We start from the raw sequence: 25,810 nt of genomic DNA on the forward strand, positions 1-25,810 counted from the left end.
CCTCCGCCCCTCTCTTCTCATTGCCGCCCCTCCTCCACCCCCTCTCTTCTCATTGCCGCCCCTCCTCCGCCCCTCTCTTCTCATTGGTGGCAGCGGCAGCAGCACAGGGGGAGGGAGGACAGCTTCCTTCTCCCCGTGCTGCTGAGAGAACATGAGCGCGCCGATAGCAGCGCGCTCATGTTCAGAGATACTAGACTGCGCAGAAGCGCAGCCCAGTATCGAAAAAACGGAAATCCCGGTATCGTATCGATACCGGGACAAAAGTATCGATTGGGTATCGAAATTTCGATACCCGCAACAACCCTAATACATAGTGTTGTGTGTTTCTTCCAAACAACTCAACTTTGGTTTCATTATTTTGCCAGTACTGCTGTGGAACATCCAGGTGCTCTTGTGCAAACTGTAAACGTGCAGCAATGGTTTTTTTGGACAGCAGTGGCTTCCTCTGTGGTATCCTCTCATGAAATCCATTATTGTTTAGTGTTTTACGTATTGTATATTCGCTAACAGGGATGTTAGCGTATGCCAGAGACTTTTGTAAGACTTTAGCTGACACTAGGATTCTTATTCACCTCATTGAGCAGTCTGCGCTGTGCTCTTGCAGTCATCTTTACAGGACGGCCACTCCTAGAGAGAGTAGCAGCAGTGCTGAACTTTCTCCATTTATAGACAATTTGTCTTACCGTGGACTGATGAACAGCAAGGCTTTTGGAGATACTTTTATAACCCTTTCCAGCTTTATGCAAGTCAACAATTTTTAATCGTAGGTCTTCTGAGAGCTCTTTTGTGCGAGGCATCATTCACATCAGGCAATGCTTCTTGTGAAAAGCAAACCCAGAACTGGTGTGTGTTTTTTATAGGGCAGCTGTAACCAACACCTCCAATCTCATCTCATTGATTGGACTCCAGTTGGCTGACACCTCACTCCAATTAGCTCTTGGAGATGTCATTAGTCTAGGGGTTCACATACTTTTTCCACCTGCACTGTGAATGTTTACATGGTGTGTTCAATAAAAACATGGTAACATTTAATTCTTTGTGTGTTATTAGGTTAAGCAGACTGTGATTGTCTATTGTTGTGACTTAGATGAAGATCAGATCACATTTTATGAACAATTGGTGCAGAAATCCATATCATTCCAAAGGGTTCACATACTTTTTCTTGCAACTGTATATACTAACACTAAACCCTCTTAGTGCCACACACTGTGCCCCTGAATATAATCATGTCACATAGTATGCCCCCTGAAAATAAAGTGCCACACACAGTGTCCCTGTGTATAGTGCCACAGAGACTGTGCCACCTTTATATATGGTAGTGCAATATGTTCTGTGCTCCTGAATATACTGGCTCATGCTCTAACTAGTGCTATACAGTTCTGTGCCCCTTAAGTGCCTCATGCTATGTGCCCCCAATATATAGTGACTCATGTTCTGCACTCCTTGTATATAGTGACTCATACTCTGTGCCCCCTGTACATAGTGCCACAGACTGTGCCCCTGTATATAGTGTCTCATGCTCTGTGCCCCTTATATATAGTGTCTCATGCTTTGTGCCCCCCTATATATATTACCTCATGTTCTGTGCCCCCTGTACATAGTGCCTCATGCTCTGCGCCCCCTGTATATTGTATCTCATGCTCTGTGCCCCCTCTATATAGTGTCTCATGTTCTGTACCCCCTCTATATATATAATACCTCATGCTCTGTGGCCCCTGTACATAGTGCCTCATGCTCTGCGGCCCCTGTACATAGTGCCTCATGCTCTGTGCCCCCTCTATATATATAATACCTCATGCTCTGCGGCCCCTGTACATAGTGCCTCATGCTCTGTGCCCCCTCTATATAGTGCCTCATGCTCTGCGGCCCCTGTACATAGTGCCTCATGCTCTGTGCCCCTGTACATAGTGCCTCATGCTCTGCGGCCCCTGTACATAGTGCCTCATGCTCTGTGCCCCCTGTATATAGTGCCTCATGCTCTGCAGCCCCTGTACATAGTGCCTCATGCTCTGTGCCCCCTGTATATAGTGCCTCATGCTCTGCGGCCCCTGTACATAGTGACTCATGCTCTGTGCCCCCTGTACATAGTGCCTCAAGCTCTGCGGCCCCTGTACATAGTGCCTCATGCTCTGTGCCCCCTGTATATAGTGCCTCATGCTCTGCGGCCCCTGTACATAGTGCCTCATGCTCTGTGCCCCCTGTACATAGTGCCTCATGCTCTGCGGCCCCTGTACATAGTGCCTCATGCTCTGTGCCCCCTGTATATAGTGCCTCATGCTCTGCGGCCCCTGTACATAGTGTCTCATGCTCTGCAGCCCCTGTACATAGTGCCTCATGCTCTGCGGCCCCTGTACATAGTGCCTCAAGCTCTGCGGCCCCTGTACATAGTGCCTCATGCTCTGCGGCCCCTGTACATAGTGCCTCATGCTCTGCGGCCCCTGTACATAGTGCCTCATGCTCTGCGGCCCCTGTACATAGTGCCTCATGCTCTGCCGCGCCTGTACATAGTGCCTCATGCTCTGCGGCCCTGTACATAGTGCCTTATGCTCTGCGGCCCCTGTACATAGTGCCTCATGCTCTGTGGCCCCTGTACATAGTGCCTCATGCTCTGTGCCCCCTGTATATAGTGCCTCATGCTCTGTGCCCCCTGTACATAGTGCCTCATGCTCTGTGCCCCCTGTACATAGTGCCTCATGCTCTGTTCCACCTCTATATATAGTATCTAATGCTCTGTTCCCCCTCTATATATATATATATATATATATATAGTGTCTCATGCTCTGTGCCCCCTGTACATAGTGCCTCATGCTCTGTGCCCCCTGTACATAGTGCCTCATGCTCTGTGCCCCCTGTACATAGTGCCTCATGCTCTGTGCCCCCTGTACATAGTGCCTCATGCTCTGCAGCCCCTCTATATATAGTGTCTCATGCTCTGTGCCCCCTCTGTATATATATATATATATATATATATAGTGTCTCATGTTCTGTGCCCCCTGTATATAGTGCCTCATGCTCTGCGGCCCCTCTATAGATAGTGCCTCATGCTCTTTGCCCCCTCTATATATATATATAGTGTCTCATGTTCTGTGCCCCCTGTCTATAGTGCCTCATGCTCTGCGGCCCCTGTACATAGTGCCTCATGCTCTGTGCCACCTCTATATATAGTGTCTCATGCTCTGTGCCCCCTCTGTATATATATATATATATATATATATATATATATATATAGTGTCTCATGTTCTGTGCCCCCTGTATATAGTGCCTCATGCTCTGCGGCCCCTCTATAGATAGTGCCTCATGCTCTTTGCCCCCTCTATATATATATATAGTGCCTCATGCTCTGCGGCCCCTGTACATAGTGCCTCATGCTCTGTGCCACCTCCATATATAGTGTCTCATGCTCTGTGCCCCATGCTCTGTGCCCCAATGTCATCCTGCGATACGGACCTCGCCTCTTTTGGTCAGTCCTGGTGCTGGGGAATGTTGCAGATGGTGTGATGACGCCTGCATCACAAAAAAAAAGCGCCAAATGCAGACAGGTTCCTGTCGCACCAGTCATGAAGCTGCTCAATTGTGTCCTGGGAACCCATATACATGTAGGGAACTCTGGGAGAGTTGACATATATGATACCGGTTCAGCATCCTCCTGCTAATGAAGGTAACCTAGGCATGCTAGGCCAAATGAAGAGTCCGACTTTGTGACTGAAGATTCGTAACATTTTCTGCCAATTAGAATGTGTTGGAAAAAATGAAGCAGAGTCTTCACAAAGATGGCATTAAAGGGCTGTCTCACTTCAGCAAATGATGACATTTATCATGTAGAGAAAGTTAATACAGTGCACTTGCAGCAGCCCACTGCCAGCGTCTGGGAAATCCCTTGCCCCTTAGGAGGTTTCTACGAAATATGTCCATCTTATAGATCAAGTAAACGAGACACCAGCTGCGGTGAAGCAACAAGGACATGGAGTCCCTTTTGTAGATGGTAATGTTGGTACCCAGGGTAGGATTGCCAGAGTGGTGTAGAGTGGCCTACAGTCTCTGCAGATGTTGTATACACGTCTTACAGTGTTCCTACCTGGATATCCTTGGATCCCAGACGTGGTGTAGTCCGTAGCAAGTGCAAAAAGGGTAGTTAAACTTGGATGATGAATAAGTAGAATAAATGGAGTCCAGACTTGTAGTAACGTTGAACACAGCTTTACTTGGCATAAACGGTAATCCAAACAATTTCCAAACGGTATCAGCAGTTATTGGCTTAATCTGGCAGGCAAATACTTCTCTGCAAGAATCTCAGCTCTGCTATGCTGTAGCTTCCTTAGCTCTGCTATGCTAGCTGGAGTAAATAGGAACTTTTCTCTTCTGCTGGAACTTAGTTTAGCTGTAGTATGTCTCTTACTTTAATCCTAGGACCTTCTTGTCCTGGCTTTGGAGTACCTCAAGCTCACTTATGCTTGGGTGTGCACAACCTCCAGTGATAAGGCTGGCGTAGGGCTAACAGAACTTGTCCAGTCAGGACCAGGCCTTCTACCTTCCCCTAGCAGGGGTTAAGTCAGGCGAACTCCTCACACAACCTCTCCCCACTAGGGGGTAGGGTAGACTAACTTACTCACAAACTAAACTCCTCCCTCTCTAGAGAGGGCTGGCATGGAGCTAGAAGGTTCCTCTCGAGGGAAACTAACCTCGCCAATGTTGCCGCCATCTGCTGGTAAACCAGGCAATTACATGAACATAACCAGTTACATGAAGATAAATATGCACATTATGAGAAGATGACATGAAGCACATTAGGTGATATAAATTAGCACATAGGAGAAAGTAGCAAGGCCCCAAAAGGAGTGGTAATGGCACTCCGGGACATTACACACTTACTAATGTACTGTGATTGTCCATATTGCTTCCTTTGCTGGCTGGATTGATTTTTCCATCACATGATACACTGCTCCTATCCAGGGGTTATGACCACCCTGCAATCCAGCAGCAGTGGCCTATGCACACTCTCATGGTCCCGGACAATAGAGAGGCTGGAGCCTGGCGCATTTTTCTATAATGTGCAAGCACGACCACTGCTGTTGAGATTGCAAGGTGGTCGTAATCCCTAGAAACGTCTAGTGTATAATGTGATCGAAAAATGAATCCAGCCAGCAAAGGAGACAATATGGACAATCGCAGCACATTAGTAAGTGCCTTGTATTAACTTTGGCCACATGATAAATGCCGTTTGCTGAAGTGAGACAACCAGAAAACTGAAGTGTCGGTAAATCTGACCCAAGGACTGAAATAGTCAGTGTTGCTCAACTTGCTCATAGCAACCAAATTCCAGCTTTGATTTGTTGCTATGGGAAGGCCATGAACACTTTATGCCGGGGGCACGTTCCTATATATCTAACTCAGTACACACGCCCCTTGTACTTGGTAATTACATGTCCCTAACCAACAAAATGGCTGACGAACGTAACTGGCGACAAATGACAGTGTTTATGTCACCCGGAAGTACTATGTGTGACCCGGAAGCGGCGTTGTTTTCTGCCGTACCCGCCGTGCCTTGGCTACACGTCTGCTGCACATGTGGATGTTATCAGCCTGCGCTCTGGGGTTACTGTGATACCGGCCTCATAAGGGCCACTAGGGGGCGCTGTATTAATGTAAAGAGCGCTCTGTACTCTGCAGGCTCCATTCTCATAGAGTTCTATTGCCTGCATATATACAGTGTCCGCAGTGTGAACAGACGCGGGGACTGCAGAGGATTCCGAGGCGGAAGAGCCATGCTTGTGAGTAATGTACAATGTATAGATGTGAAGGCGGCAGCAGGTATGGGGGAGAGACGTCACCTTACAAAGCTGACCATCTGTCAGCAGGATTAACCGAGCTATAATGCTTGATAGGACTGACCCTGCTGACTAAACCATTGCCATACCTTTCTTTGCCTGATCCATTGCTGCGGTTTAGGAAAAATTAGTGTTGCAAAAGATATGCAAAAGTGCACCGAATCCGCAAGACACCTTTTTTTTTTTTTTTAACTTCTATAAAAGTATCCTATCCTTGTCAGCAAAATGGACAAGGGGCCGCGGAACGGACGTGCGGAGGCGGACAGCACTTGGGATGAATGGATCCGCATCCGAGCCACACCGAATCCACAGCCATGTGCACTTTAATCACCTCCTTTCTCTTGGTCCTATATTCACCAATCTCATGTTGCAATTACAACAAAAAAATACATAAAGAATCTCTTCGTGTCTCGGAGGGTTGTGGAGTCAGAGTCAAAGCTAGTTTTGGGTGGAGTCGGTACAAATGTATCGACTCAAGCTTTAAAAAAATCTGTCGTTATTATTGTGTAATTAACTGTCATAAATTTTAGAAAAGTTTAAAAATGTTAAGCATAAATATATTTTATGTTCTATCAATATAAGATGATATGTTTCAAAATCAGTGCTAAGCAGGGTGTTCTAGTGGTGATAGATATTCAATTCTCACCTCTCCTGTGTTCTCTACTGTCCTTATACTATGATCAGTGCTAAGCAGGGTGTTCTAGTGGTGATAGGTAATCAGTTCTCACCTCTCCTGTGTTCTCTACTGTCCTTATACTATGATCAGTGCTAAGCAGGGTGTTCTAATGGTGATAGATAATCAGTTCTCTCCTCTCCTGTGTTCTCTACTGTCCTTATACTATGATCAGTGCTAAGCAGGGTGTTCTAGTGGTGATAGGTAATCAGTTCTCACCTCTCCTGTGTTCTCTACTGTCCTTATACTATGATCAGTGCTAAGCAGGGTGTTCTAGTGGTGATAGATAATCAGTTCTCTCCTCTCCTGTGTTCTCTACTGTCCTTATACTATGATCAGTGCTAAGCAGGGTGTTCTAGTGGTGATAGATATTTAATTCTCACCTCTCCTGTGTTCTCTACTGTCCTTATACTATGATCAGTGCTAAGCAGGGTGTTCTAGTGGTGATAGGTAATCAGTTCTCACCTCTCCTGTGTTCTCTACTGTCCTTATACTATGATCAGTGCTAAGCAGGGTGTTCTAGTGGTGATAGATATTCAATTCTCACCTCTCCTGTGTTCTCTACTGTCCTTATACTATGATCAGTGCTAAGCAGGGTGTTCTAGTGGTGATAGATAATCAGTTCTCTCCTCTCCTGTGTTCTCTACTGTCCTTAAACTATGATCAGTGCTAAGCAGGGTGTTCTAGTGGTGATAGGTAATCAGTTCTCACCTCTCCTGTGTTCTCTACTGTCCTTATACTATGATCAGTGCTAAGCAGGGTGTTCTAGTGGTGATAGATAATCAGTTCTCTCCTCTCCTGTGTTCTCTACTGTCCTTATACTATGATCAGTGCTAAGCAGGGTGTTCTAGTGGTGATAGGTAATCAGTTCTCACCTCTCCTGTGTTCTCTACTGTCCTTATACTATGATCAGTGCTAAGCAGGGTGTTCTAGTGGTGATAGATAATCAGTTCTCTCCTCTCCTGTGTTCTCTACTGTCCTTATACTATGATCAGTGCTAAGCAGGGTGTTCTAGTGGTGATAGATATTCAATTCTCACCTCTCCTGTGTTCTCTACTGTCCTTATACTATGATCAGTGCTAAGCAGGGTGTTCTAGTGGTGATAGGTAATCAGTTCTCACCTCTCCTGTGTTCTCTACTGTCCTTATACTATGATCAGTGCTAAGCAGGGTGTTCTAGTGGTGATAGGTAATCAGTTCTCTCCTCTCCTGTGTTCTCTACTGTCCTTATACTATGATCAGTGCTAAGCAGGGTGTTCTAGTGGTGATAGATATTCAATTCTCACCTCTCCTGTGTTCTCTACTGTCCTTATACTATGATCAGTGCTAAGCAGGGTGTTCTAGTGGTGATAGGTAATCAGTTCTCACCTCTCCTGTGTTCTCTACTGTCCTTATACTATGATCAGTGCTAAGCAGGGTGTTCTTGTGGTGATAGGTAATCAGTTCTCACCTCTCCTGTGTTCTCTACTGTCCTTATACTATGATCAGTGCTAAGCAGGGTGTTCTTGTGGTGATAGATAATCAGTTCTCTCCTCTCCTGTCTTCTCTACTGTCCTTATACTATGATCAGTGCTAAGCAGGGTGTTCTAGTGGTGATAGATATTCAATTCTCACCTCTCCTGTGTTCTCTACTGTCCTTATACTATGATCAGTGCTAAGCAGGGTGTTCTTGTGGTGATAGGTAATCAGTTCTCACCTCTCCTGTGTTCTCTACTGTCCTTAAACTATGATCAGTGCTAAGCAGGGTGTTCTAGTGGTGATAATCAGTTCTCTCCTCTCCTGTCTTCTCTACTGTCCTTATACTATGATCAGTGCTAAGCAGGGTGTTCTAGTGGTGATAATCAGTTCTCTCCTCTCCTGTGTTCTCTACTGTCCTTATACTATGATCAGTGCTAAGCAGGGTGTTCTAGTGGTGATAATCAGTTCTCACTAGGGATCGACCGATATTGATTTTTTAGGGCCGATACCGATAATTTGTCAACTTTCAGGCCGATAGCCGATAATTTATACCGATATTCTGGGTATTTTTATTTTTGAGAAAAAAAAAATTTTCCTACACAAATCTGCTGAAAATTAATATGTTTATTGTTAACGTGTATTATTATTTTATTTTTTTGTAAATCTTTTTCATTTATACTTAATATTTTTGTGTGTTTCCTTTTTTTTTTTTTTTACTAACTTTTAGCCCCCTTAGGGACTAGAACCCTTGTCCTATTCACCCTGATAGAGCTCTATCAGGGTGAATAGGATCTCACACTGTCCCTGCTGCTCTGTGCTTTGTGCACACAGCAGCAAGGTTACTGACTATGGCAGCCAGGGCTTTAATAGCGTCCTGGCTGCCATGGTAACCGATCGGAGCCCCAAGATTACACTGCTGGGGCTCCGATCGGAGGAGGAGGGGAGAGGGGATCCTGTGGCCACTGCCACCAATGATTAATACTGGGGGGGGCTTGGGGGGGGGGGGGGCGCACTGCGCCACCAATGAAGATACCTCTCTCATTCACATACAGGAGGCGGGAGCTGGCTGCAGAATCACATAGCCGGCTCCCGACCTCTATGAGCGGTAGCTGCGATCCGTGGCACCTAAGGGGTTAACTACCGCGGACTGCAGCTGCCGTTCATAGAGGTCGGGAGCCGGCTATGTGATTCTGCAGCCAGCTCCCGCCTCCTGTATGTGAATTAATGAAAGACTCATCTTCATTGGTGGCGCAGCGGCCACAGCCCCTCCCCTCCTCTTGTCTTCTCCCCTCTCATTGGCGGCAGCAGCACAGGGGGGGAGGAGACGCTGCTTACTTCTCCCCTGTGCTGCTGAGGGAACACAGAGAGCGCTGAGAGCAGCGCGTTCTGTGTTCCCATTACGTTATCGGTATATCGGCAAAATAGATGCCGATACCGATAACTGTGAAAATCCTCAATATCGGCCGATAATATCGGTAAAACCGATAATCGGTCGATCCCTAGTTCTCACCTCTCCTGTGTTCTTTAATGTCCCTTATACTAGAAACTATGGTAAGCAGGGTGTTCTTGTGGTGATAGGTAATCAGATCTCACCTCTCCTGTGTTCTCTACTGTCCTTATACTATGATCAGTGCTAAGCAGGGTGTTCTAGTGGTGATAATCAGTTCTTACCTCTCCTGTGTTCTCTACTGTCCTTATACTATGATCAGTGCTAAGCAGGGTGTTCTAGTGGCGATAGATAATCAGTTCTCACCTCTCCTGTGTTCTCTACTGTCCTTATACAATGATCAGTACTAAGCAGGGTGTTCTTGTGGTGATAGATAATCAGTTCTTACCTCTCCTGTGTTCTTTACTGTCCCTTTATACTAGAAACTATGGTAAGCAGGGTGTTCTTGTGGTGATAGGTAATCAGTTCTCACCTCTCCTGTGTTCTCTACTGTCCTTATACTATGATCAGTGCTAAGCAGGGTGTTCTAGTGGTGATAGATATTCAGTTCTCACCTCTCCTGTCCTTATACTATGATAAGTGGGATGTTCTAATGGTGATAGATTAGGCTACTTTCACACTAGCGTTTTTGCTGCATCTGGCAGAGTCCAGCAAAAACGGTTCTGTTACTGATAATACAACCATCTGCATCCGTTATGAACGGATCCGGTTGTATTATCTATAACATTTCTTTAACATAGCCAAAATGGATTTGTCATGACCCCCAATGCAAGTCAAAGGTGACGGATCCGTTTTTCCCAGGAAGGTAAGCAAAATACAACATGTTGCGGTTTGCTCTCCAGTGTGGGAACTCAACTAAACGGAACGCATTTTGGAGCATTCCATTCTGTTCAGTTCAGTTTTGTCCCCATTGACAATGAATGGGGACAAAACTGAAGCGTTTTTTTTCCGGTATTGAGCCCGTATGACAGCTCTCAATACCATAAAACTTTAACGCTAGTGTGAAAGTACCCAAATAAGTTCTCACCTCTCCTATGTTCTTCCCTGTCCCTTATACTATAATCTGTGGTAAGCAGGGTGTTCTAGTGGTGATAGATATTCAGGTATCTTTATGCTGCGCCAAGGCCCTTAGTTACAATGCCTGAAACTGTGCAGCACATGCTCAGTGCTGAAGAGCAGGAATTTCTCTGCTGGGCATGCCTGCAGTCAACTCCGAACAGGAAGACAGCGTTGGGGTCCATTCACACATCCGTTCCGCAATATAGGCAACGGGTGCGGACCCATTCATTCTTAATGGGGCAGGAATCAATGTGGAGAGCACACAGTGTGCTCTCTGCATCTGCATTTCCGGAGCGCGGCCCCGAACTTCCGGGTCGCGGCTCCGCAAAAAAATAGAACCTGTCCTGTTCTTGTCCGCAATTGCAGACAAGAATAGGCAGTTCTATGAGGGGTGCCGGCCGGGTATATTGCGGATCCGCAATACACCATGGACGTGTGAATGGACCCTTAAATGGGTTATCAGGAAATAAGTCACTTTTCACAGGAGCCCGCATCCTGCCTCTGCTATGGAAGGAATCATACTTCCCGCCGCTTTGGTTTTGTTTGCTGGCATTCGTGTGTCCATCTTCCGGCCTGCACCCGTTTTAATTAGGCACAGGCATAATCCTCTGCAGCCGATGACTGGCTTTAGTGGTCATGTGGTCACCAGTTATTGGCTGCAGCAGATGGTCATGCCCGTGCTGGGGACAAATGACAAGAGCCAGTGTGCAGGACCGGAGCTGCGGATAGCGGGCACGTATGACTCTTCGAATAGCGGAGGCAGGCAGTGGGCACCTGTGAAAAGTTACTTCCTCCCAGACACCCCTTTCATGGCAGCACTAAATACAGCAGCCCCATTTTTTACATGTTTCTTTTATTCCCATTTAGACTTGCACGTGATTCTCTACATTTCCAGGACACGCACATAAAGCTTTTCTAACATTTTCTGAGGACAAATCCATAGATTTTTTTTTACAATTAAGTGTATAACAGTGTTTTCTAGTTATTAAATGCATATTTTATTACAGGAATTTAGAACATTTTAGAAATTGTATTCCAATAAATATGTTCTAAGTAGCTTGATTGAGAAGAGAAAGCCCAATGTCACCATTTTACTACAGGAAATTATTTACTAAATTATCGGCCATTTATAAAGGAGAGTCAGAACTTTGGCTTAGGCTACTTTCACACTTGCGTTCGGGGTTCCGCTTGTGAGCTCCGTTTGAAGGCTCTCACAAGCGGCCCCGAACGGATCTGTACTGCCCCAATGCATTCTGAGTGGATGCGGATCTGCTCAGAATGCATCAGTCTGGCACCGTTTGGCCTCCGTTCCGCTCAGCAGGCGGACACCCGAACGCAGCTTGCAGCGTTTTTGTGTCCGTCTGGCCGTACGGAGCCAAACGGATCCGTCCAGACTTACAATGCAAGTCAATGTGGACAGATCCGTTTGACGTTGACATAATATGGTGCAATTTCAAACGGATCCATCCCCCATTGACTTTCAATGTAAAGTCAGGAGTCCCCTATTAATATACCATCAGATCGGAGTTTTCTCCAATCCGATGGTATATTCTAACGCCTCTATGTTAGAATATACCATCGGATTTGAGTTAGATCGTGAAACTCAGATCCGACAGTATATTCTAACACAGAGGCGTTCCCATGGTGATGGGGACGCTTCAAGTTAGAATATACTGAGAACTGTATACATGACTGCCCCCTACTGCCTGGCAGGTGCTGCCAGGCAGCAGGGGGCAGACCTACCCCCCTCCCCCCCCCCCCCCCCTGTATTTAACTCATTGGTGTCCAGTGCGGCCCCCCCCTCCCTCCCCAGTATTAAATGTGACCAGTGCGGCCCCCCTCCCTCTATATTCATTGGTGGCCAGTGCGGCCCCCCCCTCCCTCCCTCCACAGTATTAAATGTGACCATTGCGGCCCCCCTCCCTCTATATTCATTGGTGGCCAGTGCGGCCCCCCCCTCCCTCCCCAGTATTAAATGTGACCAGTGCGGCCCCCCTCCCTCTATATTCATTGGTGGCCAGTGCAGATTCCCAGTATTAAATGTGACCAGTGCAGCCTCCCCTCTCTCCCCCCCATCATTGGTGGCAGCGGAGAGTTCCGATCGGAGTCCCAGTTTAATCGCTGGGGCTCCGATGGGTAACCATGGCAACCAGGATGCTACTGCAGTCCTGGTTGCCATGGTTACTTAGCAATTTTTAGAAGCATTATACTTACCTGCGAGCTGCGATGTCTGTGACCGGCCGGGCGCTCCTCCTACTGGTAAGTGACAGGTCTGTGCTATAAGCAATGCGCCGCACAGACCTGTCACTTACCAGTAGGAGGAGCTCCCGGCCGGACACAGACATCACAGGTAAGTATAATGCTTCTATTTATTGCTAAGTAACCATGGCAGCCAAGACTGCAATAGCGTCTTGGCTGCCATGGTAACCGATCGGAGCCCCAGCGATTAAACTGGGACTCCGATCGGAACTCTCCGCTGCCACCAATGATGGGGGGGGTGATTTTAATTGGGGGGGGGGGGAGAGGGGAGGCCGCACTGGTCACATTTAATACTGGGAATCTGCACTGGCCACCAATGAATATAGAGGGAGGGGGGCCGCACTGGTCACATTTAATACTGGGGAGGGGGGGCCGCACTGGCCACCAATGAATATAGAGGGAGGGGGGCCGCACTGGTCACATTTAATACAGGGGAGGGAGGGGGTCTGCCCCCTCCTGCCTGGCAGCACCTGATCTCTTACAGGGGGCTATGATTCGCACAATAATTGTGCGGATCACAGCCCCCTGTAAGAGATCGGGTGCTTTCAGGCAGCAGGGGGCAGTCATATACACAGTTCTCAGTATATTCTAACTTGAAGCGTCCCCATCACCATGGGAACGCCTCTGTGTTAGAATATACTGTCGGATCTGAGTTTTCACGAAGTGAAAAATCAGATCTGTAATGCAGACGGATCCATTCTGAACGGATGCAAGCGTTTGCATTATAGGAGCGGATCCGTCTGTGCAGACACCAGACGGATGCGCTCCAAGCGCAAGTGTGAAAGTAGCCTTACTTACGCCACAGCCCTGGTGTCTCAGGGGATCTCACTGTCCTGTGACTGGCTGGAAGACAGCTGGCTGCAGTAGGAGCCTCCCCCTCTGCCTTATCTGCAGTAGGACCAAAAGATTACTAAGCCCCATCCTTCAGGCAGTCCCCAGCCAAAAATGGAACAAATCAGCAGGGTTTCTATAAGACGTGTTTGCCTCAGGAACATGCATAACATCCTACAGACTAACAACCTGTGCGGGCAAGATTATCTGCTGTTTTAATTAAGGTCTTTAATACCTCCTTAGATCCCGGAGCTGAGTAAAGAGACAGTCCGCATGAAGGACCCAGAAAAAGTCAGACAACTGATCCTGGCATTAAAGAATGGAGGCGATAAGAAATTACAGGTCGGTTACAAAGTTCCATAGTTCAGCATTAAAATGGTTTTCTGAGATTTTTATACTGATGACCTATCCTCTGGAGAGGTCATTAGTATCTGATCGGGCAGTCTGACACCCGGGACCTCCACCGGTCTGCTGTTTGACAAGGCACCAGCACTCGCGTCCCTCGCTCTGCTTTTCCTAGGTCAGTGATGACATGTTCATTGGTCATGTGGCCTAGTCGCAGCTCACTTGAATGGGGCTGAGTGCGATACCAAGCACAGCCGCTATACCAGGGATCAGCAACCGTCGGCACTCCAGCTGTTGTGAAACTACAATTCCCAGCATGCTCCATTAATTTCTATGAGAGTTCTGAGAAGAGCAGAGCAAGTATGCATGCTGGGAGTTGTAGTTTCACAACACCTGGAGTGCCGGAGGTTGCCTACCTACCCCTGCGCTATACAATGTATTGCGCTGTGCTTAGTGAGCTGCAAGAAGGCCTTCTCAAATAGCTGATCGGTGGGAGAACCGGGTGTCAGACCCTCACTGATCAGTATAAAAATCTCGGAAAACCCTTTTAACATTATAGTGTCTAATTTTTTGTCCTCCTCATGCCGCTAAAATGGCAGTGAACAGTGGAAACATGGACTCCACAAGATCTCTGAAGGTGTTCTGTCATATACGGCACCAAGTCTTGAGCACCAGATCTTTTAAAGGGGTTGTACAGCTTTTCTACATACTCCACAGCATGGCCAGACCCAAGGTTGTAATCATACTTACATGATCCCCGCTGCCATGTTTCAGTTCGATCGCTGCCTTGTCGTCTCTGTGCGGCCGAGTCTCTCCTTGTCAACGTCCGGTTTGTGGTCACATGCCATATGGGTGACGCGTCACGTTGTGGGGTCTGTAGAAAAGCTGTACAAAGGTGAACAACCCCTCTAAGTCCTGTAAATTGTGAGGTATAACCTCCATCGATCAGACTTGTTTTCCAACACATCCAACAGAAGGATTGAGATCTGGAGAAAGTGGAGGCCAAGTGATCACCTTGAACTCATTGTCATGTTCCTCAGACCATTCCTGAACACGTTTTGCAGTGTGGCAGGGTTTATGATCTTGCTGAAAGAGGGCCCTGCCATTAGGGACTATCTCTGCCGTGAAGGGATGTGTTTAGGTAGGTGATACGTGTCATAATAACATCCACATGAAAGCCGGGCCCAAGGTTTTTCAGCGGAACATTACCCAGGGCATCATACTGCCTCCACCGGCTTGCCAACGTCAGATAGTGAATCAATCCTGGTGCCATCTATTTCCCGGGTAAGAGACACACACCTGAACTTGCACTTAATGTAATTGGTCCAGTTCTGATGCTCCCATGTCCATTGTAGATGCATTCAGTGGTGGACAAACATCAGCATGGTCACTCTGACCTGTCTAGCTCATGGCCCCAAGCTGTGATGCCCCGTGTGTTCTGATACCTTTCGGTCATAGCTAGCATTACATTTTTTAGCCATGTGTGCCTCAGTAGCTCTTCTGTGAGATTGGACCAGATGTGCTAGCCTTCACTCCCCATGGGCATCAATGAAACTTGGGCGTCCAAGACCCTGCACTGGTTTACCACTTATCCTTCCTTGGACCTCCATTAGTAACCACTGCATACCAGGATCACCCCACAAGCCCTGCTGTTTTGGAGATCCTCTGTCAAGGTCATCCTTATGCTTGACCATTATTCCGGTCAGCTGTTTTAGGCTGGGTTTCCACATAGCAGCCGCAATGTGGCTGAAACACTACCTTCCTGTTGTAGCCAATGGGCGCCTCTAAACTGTGTATATAGCGCTGTGGGAGCAGAACGTATACATTTTAGGTCCTATGGAGAAGACTTCATGTATCTGCACAGCTAGTATTTGCTCTTTGTATACATTATGAGCCTCATTTGTCCTCCCATTCATTTCTATCATATTCCATATTTCAGGTGATCTCTGATTTTGACATGACACTGAGCCGGTTCCAATATAATGGAGAGAGGAGTCCCACATGCTATAGTGAGTATATATGCCTATCGCCCCCTGCTGGCCTCCTGTGACATTCTGTGGTTTTTATACCTGCTGCACATCTCATGCCATCTCTCCTACACAGATATTATTGACAACAGCAAGATGATTAGTGAGGACTGCAGGAAGAAGGTAGGTCATGAGTTTATCTGGAAGTTTAGGATTAGTTATACTTGGAATTCCTCCCCATAAATACCTACATGGCAGTTACAGTGGTTTTAGAAGCTTAAAAAGGCATCTCCTAATGCAGGGCTGGCTGTGTCTGGTTTTGCAGTTTAGTCAAGCTGCAATATCTGATGCAGCCTGTGAACAGGAGTGGCGCTGTTTCTTAAAAGTTGGAACGTTTTTTTTTTGTTTGTTTTTTTAATCTTGCACAACACATTTAAATGTCTTGTGACTCGGCACATTTTGTTATGACTACATGCGGTCCTGTGGATGTGACTGTTGACTTAAGACAAAAGTCGCTGCCCCTGAGGTCCTTTTCTCAGCCTTTTAGTCATAGGCGTAGTGATGACAGTGTGTAAAATATAATGCTATGCCTCTTGGGTACAGTGAAGCTCGAGTCTTATTAGACAGGTGACCCTATAGGTTTTCTTAGACACCTTTCAATGGGGACATGTTTTTAACTGTTTTGATATTTTTGGTGTCATTTTTTTAGATGTGTATTCCAAATGTTTTATCCTTCCTGTAGTTGAAGGATCTCTTCAATACCTACTACCCCCTTGAGATCGACCCAAATCGGACCAGTCAAGAAAAGTTCCCGCTCATGGTGGAATGGTGAGAGGAACGTCGGATAAATGTTATTCTGTTAATCTGTTTTACAGGACAGTGAGACCATTGCTTGAATAGCAGTTCCCTAATATATTGTTCTCTGTATCACTACTTTGTGTTGCACTGAAAACCCCATTGGGGCTGTGGAGGAACATGTATCTTCACCAGTGTATCTGTAGACCTTAACCCTTTGGCAGTCATTTGGTGTTTTGGACATTTTACACCTCCGGTAACCAGGACAGTTTTTGCAGTTTTGACATGTACAAATAAAACCTAAATTACAAAATAAAAAATCGTACTTACCCCCATACCCATATATTTCTTCAAAGTAGACACTCGGCACACTGTCAAAATGCCGCTCAGAAATGTATACACACAGACACAGCTGTAATTTTGAACTGGAAAGTTGATATTGGTGGGTAAAAGTGTGATCCAAGCAGAAAGTTATGTGCAGAGTTCATGTATACCAAATAGGCCTAACATTACATCTCTTCATAAAATCGCCAAAATATGGTTTTATGCTGGAAATGTTTCATAAAGGAGCTACCTATAAAATACAGGGATTACAGTCCTTGAAAAGTAAGTGCACCCCCCTGAAAGCAGACAACTTGACAATTGCAGTTCCCCTAAAGGATGAATGTGTCCACCTTCAGGTAACTTTGTGACAAACAGGAATAATAAAATAAAAAAATGCTTCAAAACAAACATTTGCACCTAAAACGCAGAAGTTTACACATAAAAACAACGCTATGTATACCACAAGTGTATATACGTCAACAAGAGCTTGTGGTTTTAACCCCTTGGATACCGGATAATTTTTTTTTATTTATTTGTATTTATTTTTTTCATTTTTCTTCCCTATCTTCCTTGAGCCATAACTTTTTTATTTTTCCATTCACATATCCATATAAGGGCTTATTTTTTGGCGAGACAAATGGGGTGGAATTGGAAGGAAAAAAATGTATACGTATATTTCTTCCAGTGCAGGGAAAGAAGACCACTAAACCAATGTAACCCCCGGAATAATATCCAGTATGTTATGTATTTAACCCTTGACCCTCAGGGATACATTGGCTGGGAGTTGTGTGCCCTGACCTGTCTGTGTTTTCCAGGTGGAGTAAAGCTCACACTCTGCTCTGTGCACAGAAGATTGAGAAGCAGATGCTGTCACAGGTTGTGAAGGAGTCACAGGCGAGGCTAAGGTAAAGAAATGCTCTGCTATATGGATGACGTCCTCTTCCACTGTCTCCCCTTCGACATATCTCTTTCCTCCAAGTGTCTGTGTTTTTCCAGGGAAGGGTTTGAGGCATTTTTTGACACCTTGCACCTCAGTGAGATCCCTCTTTTTATCTTCTCCGCTGGGATCGGTGATGTTCTGGAGGAGATAATTCGCCAGGCCGGGGTGTATCACCCCAATATAAAGGTCGTCTCTAACTACATGGATTTTGATGAGCAAGTAAGTAACCTGTGGGGCTGAGAGGGGTTTGTCTTAAAGAGGATCCATTATCTTGACATGTATGGTTTTGTAAGTGCTTTTATTCTCCATAAGAAAACCATTATGGAACTCGGTATGGTGCTGACAAGAATGACAAAGCCCAGTTGTAAATTTAGTTGCACATTTTCAGGAGGAATAGCAGAGGATTAGCGCGAGATAAAAGATGCACCAGAATAAAAGTATTTATAAAAACGGAGTCAGTAGAGCCAAGTCAGGTGCTATTTAAAGGGGGGCTTCCAAGATGAGTAAAATATAGGCTTTGTAACATAGCAATTCTCCTCTCTTCGTTCTCCTCAGTCTAATCTCTGCCACCCACGGTGATGTTTTTACCAGGTAACATGTCCCATTGGTGTCGGACATTGCTGTGTCATGTAAAAGCACTATGGATGAAACTCCATGATGCAGTTTTTGCACTCCATGAAGGCGGAGAGGTTGGGTAGAGCAGAGTTGATCTGAGGGTTAGGAAAGTTTTGTGAATTTGGAAAAGGTGAGTGTTACATGCCCCTCTACATGTAGACATGTATTGGGGAGTGAAGTATAGATACTTATAGCTGTGTATTGATTGTGTTTTGCATAATGCAGTGCCTAAGGGGCAGAGCACGGCACAGAGATTCAAAGAGCACCAAAAAATAACCTCGGTCATGTTCTACCCTCTCAGGTCCAGCACTTGACATAATACATGGTAGGGGTTTTGCCAGATGTGTTCCTTTTTATTTGGATGTCTTGGCACCTGGAGGAGGAGAACACATCTTCGTGCTCATATATGAGGAATTCAGATGTACATATCCTGTATATTTAGTACTAGGAGAAGAAAACACACACGTTTTTGTGTATCAGGTCATGTATACTCAGGACAGGTGATGAGAATGTATGTATTCTGGTGGCTTCATACTGGGATAGGATTGATGTAATTCTGTACATTTAAAGGGAGTCTGTCAGCAGGTTGGACTGTGCTAAGTTGCTGACGGCAATGCGAAGGGCCTGGGGGAAAACAGTATAAACATGGCTTTTGTAAGCGTTTATCATCAGGAGTAGTGTAAATATGAAGTTTTTATTCTGGCAGGTTCTGCTACTGCAAGTGCCAAGGTGGCAGAGCTTTCACAGCTCTTCCCCTCTGCTCTGAGTGACAGCTGTAGCATCCAACCAGGAGACATAACAGCTGTCACTTAGAGGAGAGGGGCTGTGAAGCAGATCAGTGCAGAGAGCACTTAACAGAGAAGCTCCGCCTCCTGGGCCCTTGCAGGAGCAGAACTTGGCAGAATAAAACTTTATATTTACATATAAGTCTTCACAAGAGATGTTTATCTTGCTTTCCGCAGTTCATACCTAGTGCTGTCAGCAGTTTAGCATAGTCAGTACTGCTGACAGATGCCATTTAATCATTTCCTTCTAGGGTGTCATGACCGGATTTAAGGGTGAAATAATTCATACCTATAACAAGAATAACTCTGTCCTAAGAGATACTGAGTATTTCCAGCAAATCAGCCATCGCAGTAACATCCTGCTCCTGGGAGATACTTTGGGCGACCTCACAATGTCTGAAGGAGTCACAGCTGTGGAGAACATTCTTAAGATCGGCTTCCTGAATGACAAGGTGAGGATCAAACAGTAGAATTATAGATGGTAAAATGACCACCTGCATTAAAGGGAACTTGTCACCGGGATTTGGGGTATAGAGCTGAGGACATGGGTTGCTAGATGGCCGCTAGCACATCCGCAATACCCAGTCCCCATAGCTCTGTGTGCTTTTATTGTGTAAAAAAAACGATTTGATACATATGCAAATTAACCTGAGATGAGTCCTGTCCCTGACTCTTCTCACGTACAGGACTCATCTCAGGTTAATTTGCATATGTATAAAATCGGGTTTTTTTACACAATAAAAGCACACAGAGCTATGGGGACTGGGTATTGCGGATATGCTAGCGGCCATCTAGCAACCCATGTCCTCAGCTCTATACCCAAAATCCCGGTGACAGGTTCCCTTTAAAGTCGTGTGTCACGAAAGTTGTAGGGGCATCAATCCAGAAATGGTCCAAGAAAGTTTTTCAGCACCATGACTTATCATCAAATCCGAGTTTGTTTTTTTCAAAGCACTTTAAATGGCATACAGTGGGTAAGGACATGTTTCAGGCTTCAGACTGGGCTCTGACTAAGGCCTCATGCACCCGACCGTTTTTTTTAAGGTCTGCAAAAACGGTGTCCGTGACCGTTTTTTCGTCCGTGGGTCTTCCTTGATTTCTGGAGGATCCACGGACATGAAAAAAAAGTCGTTTTGGTGTCCGCCTGGCCGTGCGGAGCCAAACGGATCCGTCCTGAATTACAATGCAAGTCAATGGGGACTGATCCGTTTGACGTTGACACAATATGGTGCAATTGCAAACGGATCCGTCCCCCATTGACTTTCAATGTAAAGTCAGGAATCCCTTTTATACCATCGGATAGGAGTTTTCTCCAATCCGTTGGTATATTTTAACTTGAAGAGTCCCCATCACCATGGGAACGCCTCTGTTAGAATATACCATCGGATTTGAGTTAGATCGTGAAACTCAGATCCGACAGTATATTCTAACACAGAGGCATTCCCATGGTGATGGGGACGCTTCAGGTTAGAATATACTAAAAGAACTGTGTACATGACCCCCTCCCCCTCCCTCCCCTGTAGTTAACACATTGGTGGCCAGTGCGGCCGGCCCCCCCTCCCTCCCCTGTAGTTAACACATTGGTGGCCAGTGCGGCCGGCTCCCTCCCCTGTAGTACTGTAGATTCATTGGTGGCCAGTGGGCCTCCCCCTCCCCCTGCAGCACCTGAGGGGTTAATTGTGCGGATCACAGCCCCCTGTAAGAGATCGGGTGCTGCCAGGCAGCAGGGGGCAGTCATGTACACAGTTCAAAGTATATTCTAACTAGAAGCGTCCCCATCACTATGGGAACGCCTCTGTGTTAGAATATACTGTCGGATCTGAGTTTTCACGAAGTGAAAACTCAGCTCTGAAAAAGATTTTATGCAGACGGATCTGCGGATCAGTCTGTGTGAAAGTAGCCTACGGCCACGGAAGCGGATGCCAATCTTGTGTGCATCCGTGTTTTTTCACGGACGCATTGACTTGAATGGGTCCGTGAACCGTTGTCCGTCAAAAAAATAGGACAGGTCATATTTTTTTGACGGACAGGAAACACGGATCACGGATGCGGCTGCAAAACGGTGCATTTTCCGATTTTTCCACGGACCCATTGAAAGTCAATGGGTCCACGAAAAAAAAACGGAAAACGGCACAACGGCCACGGATGCACACAACGGTCGTGTGCATGAGGCCTAAGGCTACTTTCACACTAGCGTTTTTATTTTCCGGCATAGAGTTCCGTCACAGGGGCTCTATACCGGGAAAGAACTGATCAGGTATATCCCCATGCATTCTGAATGGAGAGTAATCCGTTCAGGATGTCTTCAGTTCAGTCATTTTGACTGATCAGGCAAAAGAGAAAACCGTAGCATGCTACGGTTTTATCTCCGGCAAAAAAAAACTGAAGACTTGCCTGAATGCATTTTTTTCCATAGGTATGTATTAGTGTATTAGTTCAAAATACCGGAATGCCGGATCCGTCCTTCCGGTCTGCGCATGCGCAGACCTTTAAAAATGAGAAAAAAATAAATACCGGATCCGTTTTGCCTGATGACACCGGAAAAAACGGATCCGGTATTGCAATGCATTTTTCAGACTGATCAGTCAGAAAAAATGACATGCGTTTGCATACAGTTTGCCTGATCAGGCAGGCAGTTCAGGCAATGCAACTGCCTGCCGGAATCAAACAACGCTCTGGTTGAGGCCCGAAACGCGTCATCTCCTACTGTGTGCCATTTTAAAGTGCTTCAAATAAACTCTGATTTTATAAAAATTTGGGGAACAAAAAGTAGACCTCCACTGGCCAAGACATTACATTTCATCAAGAATCGCACCACAACATTTTATTGTAAAACTGCAATTTTATGAGTGTTAGGCCTGTTTCACACTTGTGCTGTTGCTTTCCGGTTTTGAGATCCGGCAGAGGATCTCAAAACCAGGCCAAAGCAGACCCGTTTTGTCCCCATTCATTGTCAATAGGGACAAAACTGATCAGGATTTATTCTGTTCCACTTTGTTGCTTTTTTGTGACCGGACACAAAACTGCTGAAAGCTGTGGTTTTGTGTGTGGTCTTTAAAACGGAACAAACTGGATCCGCCATGAAAATCAATGTAAGTTAATGGTGCCAGATCCGTGTTTAGTTTATTTTATTTTTTTTGTGAAAAAAAACTGGCTCCCATTGACTTACAAGGATTTTCATATTGGATCCGGTTTGTTCAGTTTAAAATTAATACAACCGAATCCGGCCGAAACGGATTCATCCGAATGTATTAAATGGCACAGATCCATTTAATTCTGGTTTTGAGATCATCTGCCAGATCTCAAAACCAGAAAGCCAAAGCCAGTGTGACACTTGCCTAAAAGTACAGGGTAAAAATGAACTTTAATAGCCAATGCTAGGCAGCTGCTGCTAAAGCCAATGCAAAATTGTGATGCACATAAAGGGGCCAGGATGAGAACATAGCAGAACAGTATCTCTTTCTTCTACGTACTACTCATTGTGGGTCATTTGTCACTACAGGTTGAGCAGCTGACAAATCAGTTTTTACAGTCCTATGACATTGTCCTGGTCAGGGACGAAACCCTGGATGTGGCGAACGGTATTCTCAACTTCATTACTGCCACGAACTGATCGATTCCAGCACACTAGAACTCCATTAATCCTCAAGCCGGTACGGATTCCTTCCATCATGACATAGGGATGTCGTTGACTTCTATTGTTGTGTTACCAAGACCCTTCTAAAATGTGCAGTACTAAGCGGGGGGTGGGGATGTCACTGTCATGAAGATGTACAAGAGGTTTATCACTTTGGACGTTTATGTTGTATCTGATGTTCTACATGAGAAGAGGCTGAGTCTGCACCATTGCGCCACCTTGTGGATGCTCAGATAGCATGTCCTGTACGCAGTGTATGAGATTTACAGGATCCATTATCTCTGCGGCAGATTTGCTAATCCTATAGATGGCATAAAGGTAGGACGTCTAGACCTGCACTAGATTTATTACATTGCCTGAGGCTGCTTTCACATCTGTGCTTTTGCTGTCCAGTTTTGGGATCTCAAAACCACAGCAAAATCCTTCCATTATAATAATACAACCCGCCGTATCTGTTCAGAACGGATCTGGTTGTATTATATTGAAATTGAAGAAACCGTATCCGGCACTAAAACCATTTAAAGTCAATGGGGGGCTGGATCCGGTTTTTTCGTGTCCGAAAAAACCCCAGATCTGGCACCAGTGACTTACATGGTTTTTATTGATGGATCCGGCTTCTTCGGTGTCCCATGCCGCACACAAAAATACTGCTTGCAGCGATTCTGTGTCCGGCATGGGAACGCAACAAAACGGAATGGAATGCATTTTGGTGCACTTCGTTATGGTTTGTTCAGTTTTGTCCCCATTGACAATGAATGGGGGCAAAACGGAAGCGTTGTGCTGCGGTTTGGAGACCCTCTGCCGGACAACACAACGCAAGTGTGAAAGTAGCCTAAATCTGGAGCAGGGATTGACGCCTTTCTCTGATGCTATACCAGCCCTCGGTTGGCTTACTTTGAGACAGAATTGTGGGACAATTTTAGAGCATAATGTCACTCACAATATTAGTCCACGTCCCACCCCCTTTTCAGGCAAGATGAAAAGGGTGTAGGAACCCTAGTGTCATGCATACAGCCACTGCCATTTTGCAGTCCACAAACCGCGGATCCACAAAAAACAACAGGTACTGGCCGTGTGCATCCCTTACTTTCCTTGGTCCCGATTATAGAACAAGAATAGGATGCTCTATAACTTGCAGAACTTCCACATGGATGCAGACAGCACATGGATGAGATCCGTGTCTGTGTGCTGTCCACGTTTTGCGGCTCCATATGAATGAATGGATCCGCCTGCAAGCCTTAAAAAATGCCGATGAGCCATGGACCCAAAATACGGTTGTGTCTGGGAGACCTAATTGTGTCAATTTGCACTACTTTTTAGACAGATTTTAGATGCAGACACATTAGTAAATCTGGGCCGATGCGTTATAGGGAGGGAACAGACTTCCTTTATAAAACCCCTGCCGTACAATGATAGATGTAGGTGTACGCACACAGGAAACCTACACTTATAGACAGACCAAAGAAACGCATAAACAGCAGATGGCTTCTAACTTCTTAGGTGATGTTTTCCCAGCTTGCTGTATGGCAGCTCCATTACCCACCAAAGATTTGGGAACTATAAACCTACCTCTGTGCCCATGTGTGAGGACAGAGAATACTGCAAGGCAACCAATGTAGAGATGTAGCGGTGCTCATCTTGATTTCTAACTGGTTAAAGGGGTTTTCCGAGATTTTAATACTGAGGCCCTATCCTCTTGATAGGTCATCAGTATTTGATCAATGTGCTTCTTTTCCACCCAGACGACAAGGCCTCATGCACATGAGCATATTTTTGGTCCAGCTAGAACAGCCCCACAGATGCAGACAGCATATACATCAAATACATGTGCTGTCTGCATTTTTTGCCACCCCCTTAGAAATTAACGAGTCCGCATCCTTGGGCCTGTTCTGCAGATTACAGAACACGTCCTTTTCTTGTCTGTTTTGCAGACAAGAATAGCCATTTCTATAATGGGAACCAAGGACAGTGTGGGATGCACACGGCAGGTATCCATATTTTTCAGATCCGCAGCTTGCGGACTGGGAAATACAGTTGTGTGCATGAGGCTTAAAAGGGGGTCCTGGGCTATCCCTTTAATTCTGCAGGTATTCTTTATCACAAGAAGGTAATCTGAAACAGGACTTCTTTATCTTTTCCTCCTGGGGCCCCACCAGCCAAAAAAGGACTATGCCTGGACCTTACCGTTGGCTGTCATTCATGCCAACATGTATAGTCTGTTATGAGATCACTGTACCATATGATCTCTTAGGCTGAGTTCACACGAGCGTGTCAGGATAAGGTCCGGATGCGTTGCGGCAAACCCGCGCGAGTAGGTACCCAATTGCAGTCAGTTTTTACTGCGATTGCGTTCCGTTGTTCAGTGTTTATCGCACGGGTGCAATGAGATTTGCACGCGCGTGATAAAAAACTGACTGTGGTACCCAGACCCGAACTTCTTCACTGAAGTTCAGGTTTAGGATCGGTTCTGTGTAGATGTTATTATTTTCCCTTATAACATGGTTATAAGGGAAAATAATAGCATTCTTTAATACAGAATGCTTAGTAGGTGGTCAATTGAGGGTTAAAAAATAATTAACTCACCTTCTCCTCTTGATCGAGTAGCTGCGCGATCAAGAGGAGAAGGTGAGTTAATTTTTTATTTTTTTTAACCCTCAATTGACCACCTACTAAGCATTCTGTATTAAAGAATGCTATTATTTTCCCTTATAACCATGTTATAAGGGAAAATAATACAGTGAATAGACTGTCATCTTAGCAACCATGCGTGAAAATCGCACCGCATCCACACTTTATTGCGGATGCTTGCGATTTTCACTCAGCCCCATTCACTTGTATGGGGCCTGCGTTG

At 45.8% G+C, this 25,810-nt stretch overlaps 1 protein-coding gene across 2 annotated transcripts; it reads left to right on the forward strand.

Annotated features, from left to right (window-relative positions):
• Positions 1–5,515: 5,515 nt before the first annotated feature.
• On the forward strand, positions 5,516–25,203 carry NT5C3B (5'-nucleotidase, cytosolic IIIB). 2 transcript variants are annotated; one of them, XM_040438835.1, is made up of 10 exons: positions 5,516–5,768; positions 13,795–13,893; positions 15,836–15,905; positions 16,000–16,046; positions 16,606–16,691; positions 17,798–17,887; positions 17,979–18,141; positions 19,574–19,774; positions 22,825–22,973; positions 25,103–25,203. In XM_040438835.1, exons 1-9 carry the CDS (start codon positions 5,763–5,765, stop codon positions 22,933–22,935), a joined length of 873 nt encoding a protein of 290 aa, XP_040294769.1. In that variant the 5' UTR covers positions 5,516–5,762; the 3' UTR covers positions 22,936–22,973; positions 25,103–25,203. The 2 variants fall into 2 exon arrangements, with proteins under 2 accessions (XP_040294769.1, XP_040294768.1); XM_040438834.1 differs by lacking the exon at positions 25,103–25,203 and having other exon boundaries at positions 22,825–23,711.
• Positions 25,204–25,810: the final 607 nt, after the last annotated feature.

This window comes from Bufo bufo, chromosome 6 (assembly GCF_905171765.1).
Source record: "Bufo bufo chromosome 6, aBufBuf1.1, whole genome shotgun sequence".
Classification (NCBI taxonomy): domain Eukaryota; kingdom Metazoa; phylum Chordata; class Amphibia; order Anura; family Bufonidae; genus Bufo; species Bufo bufo.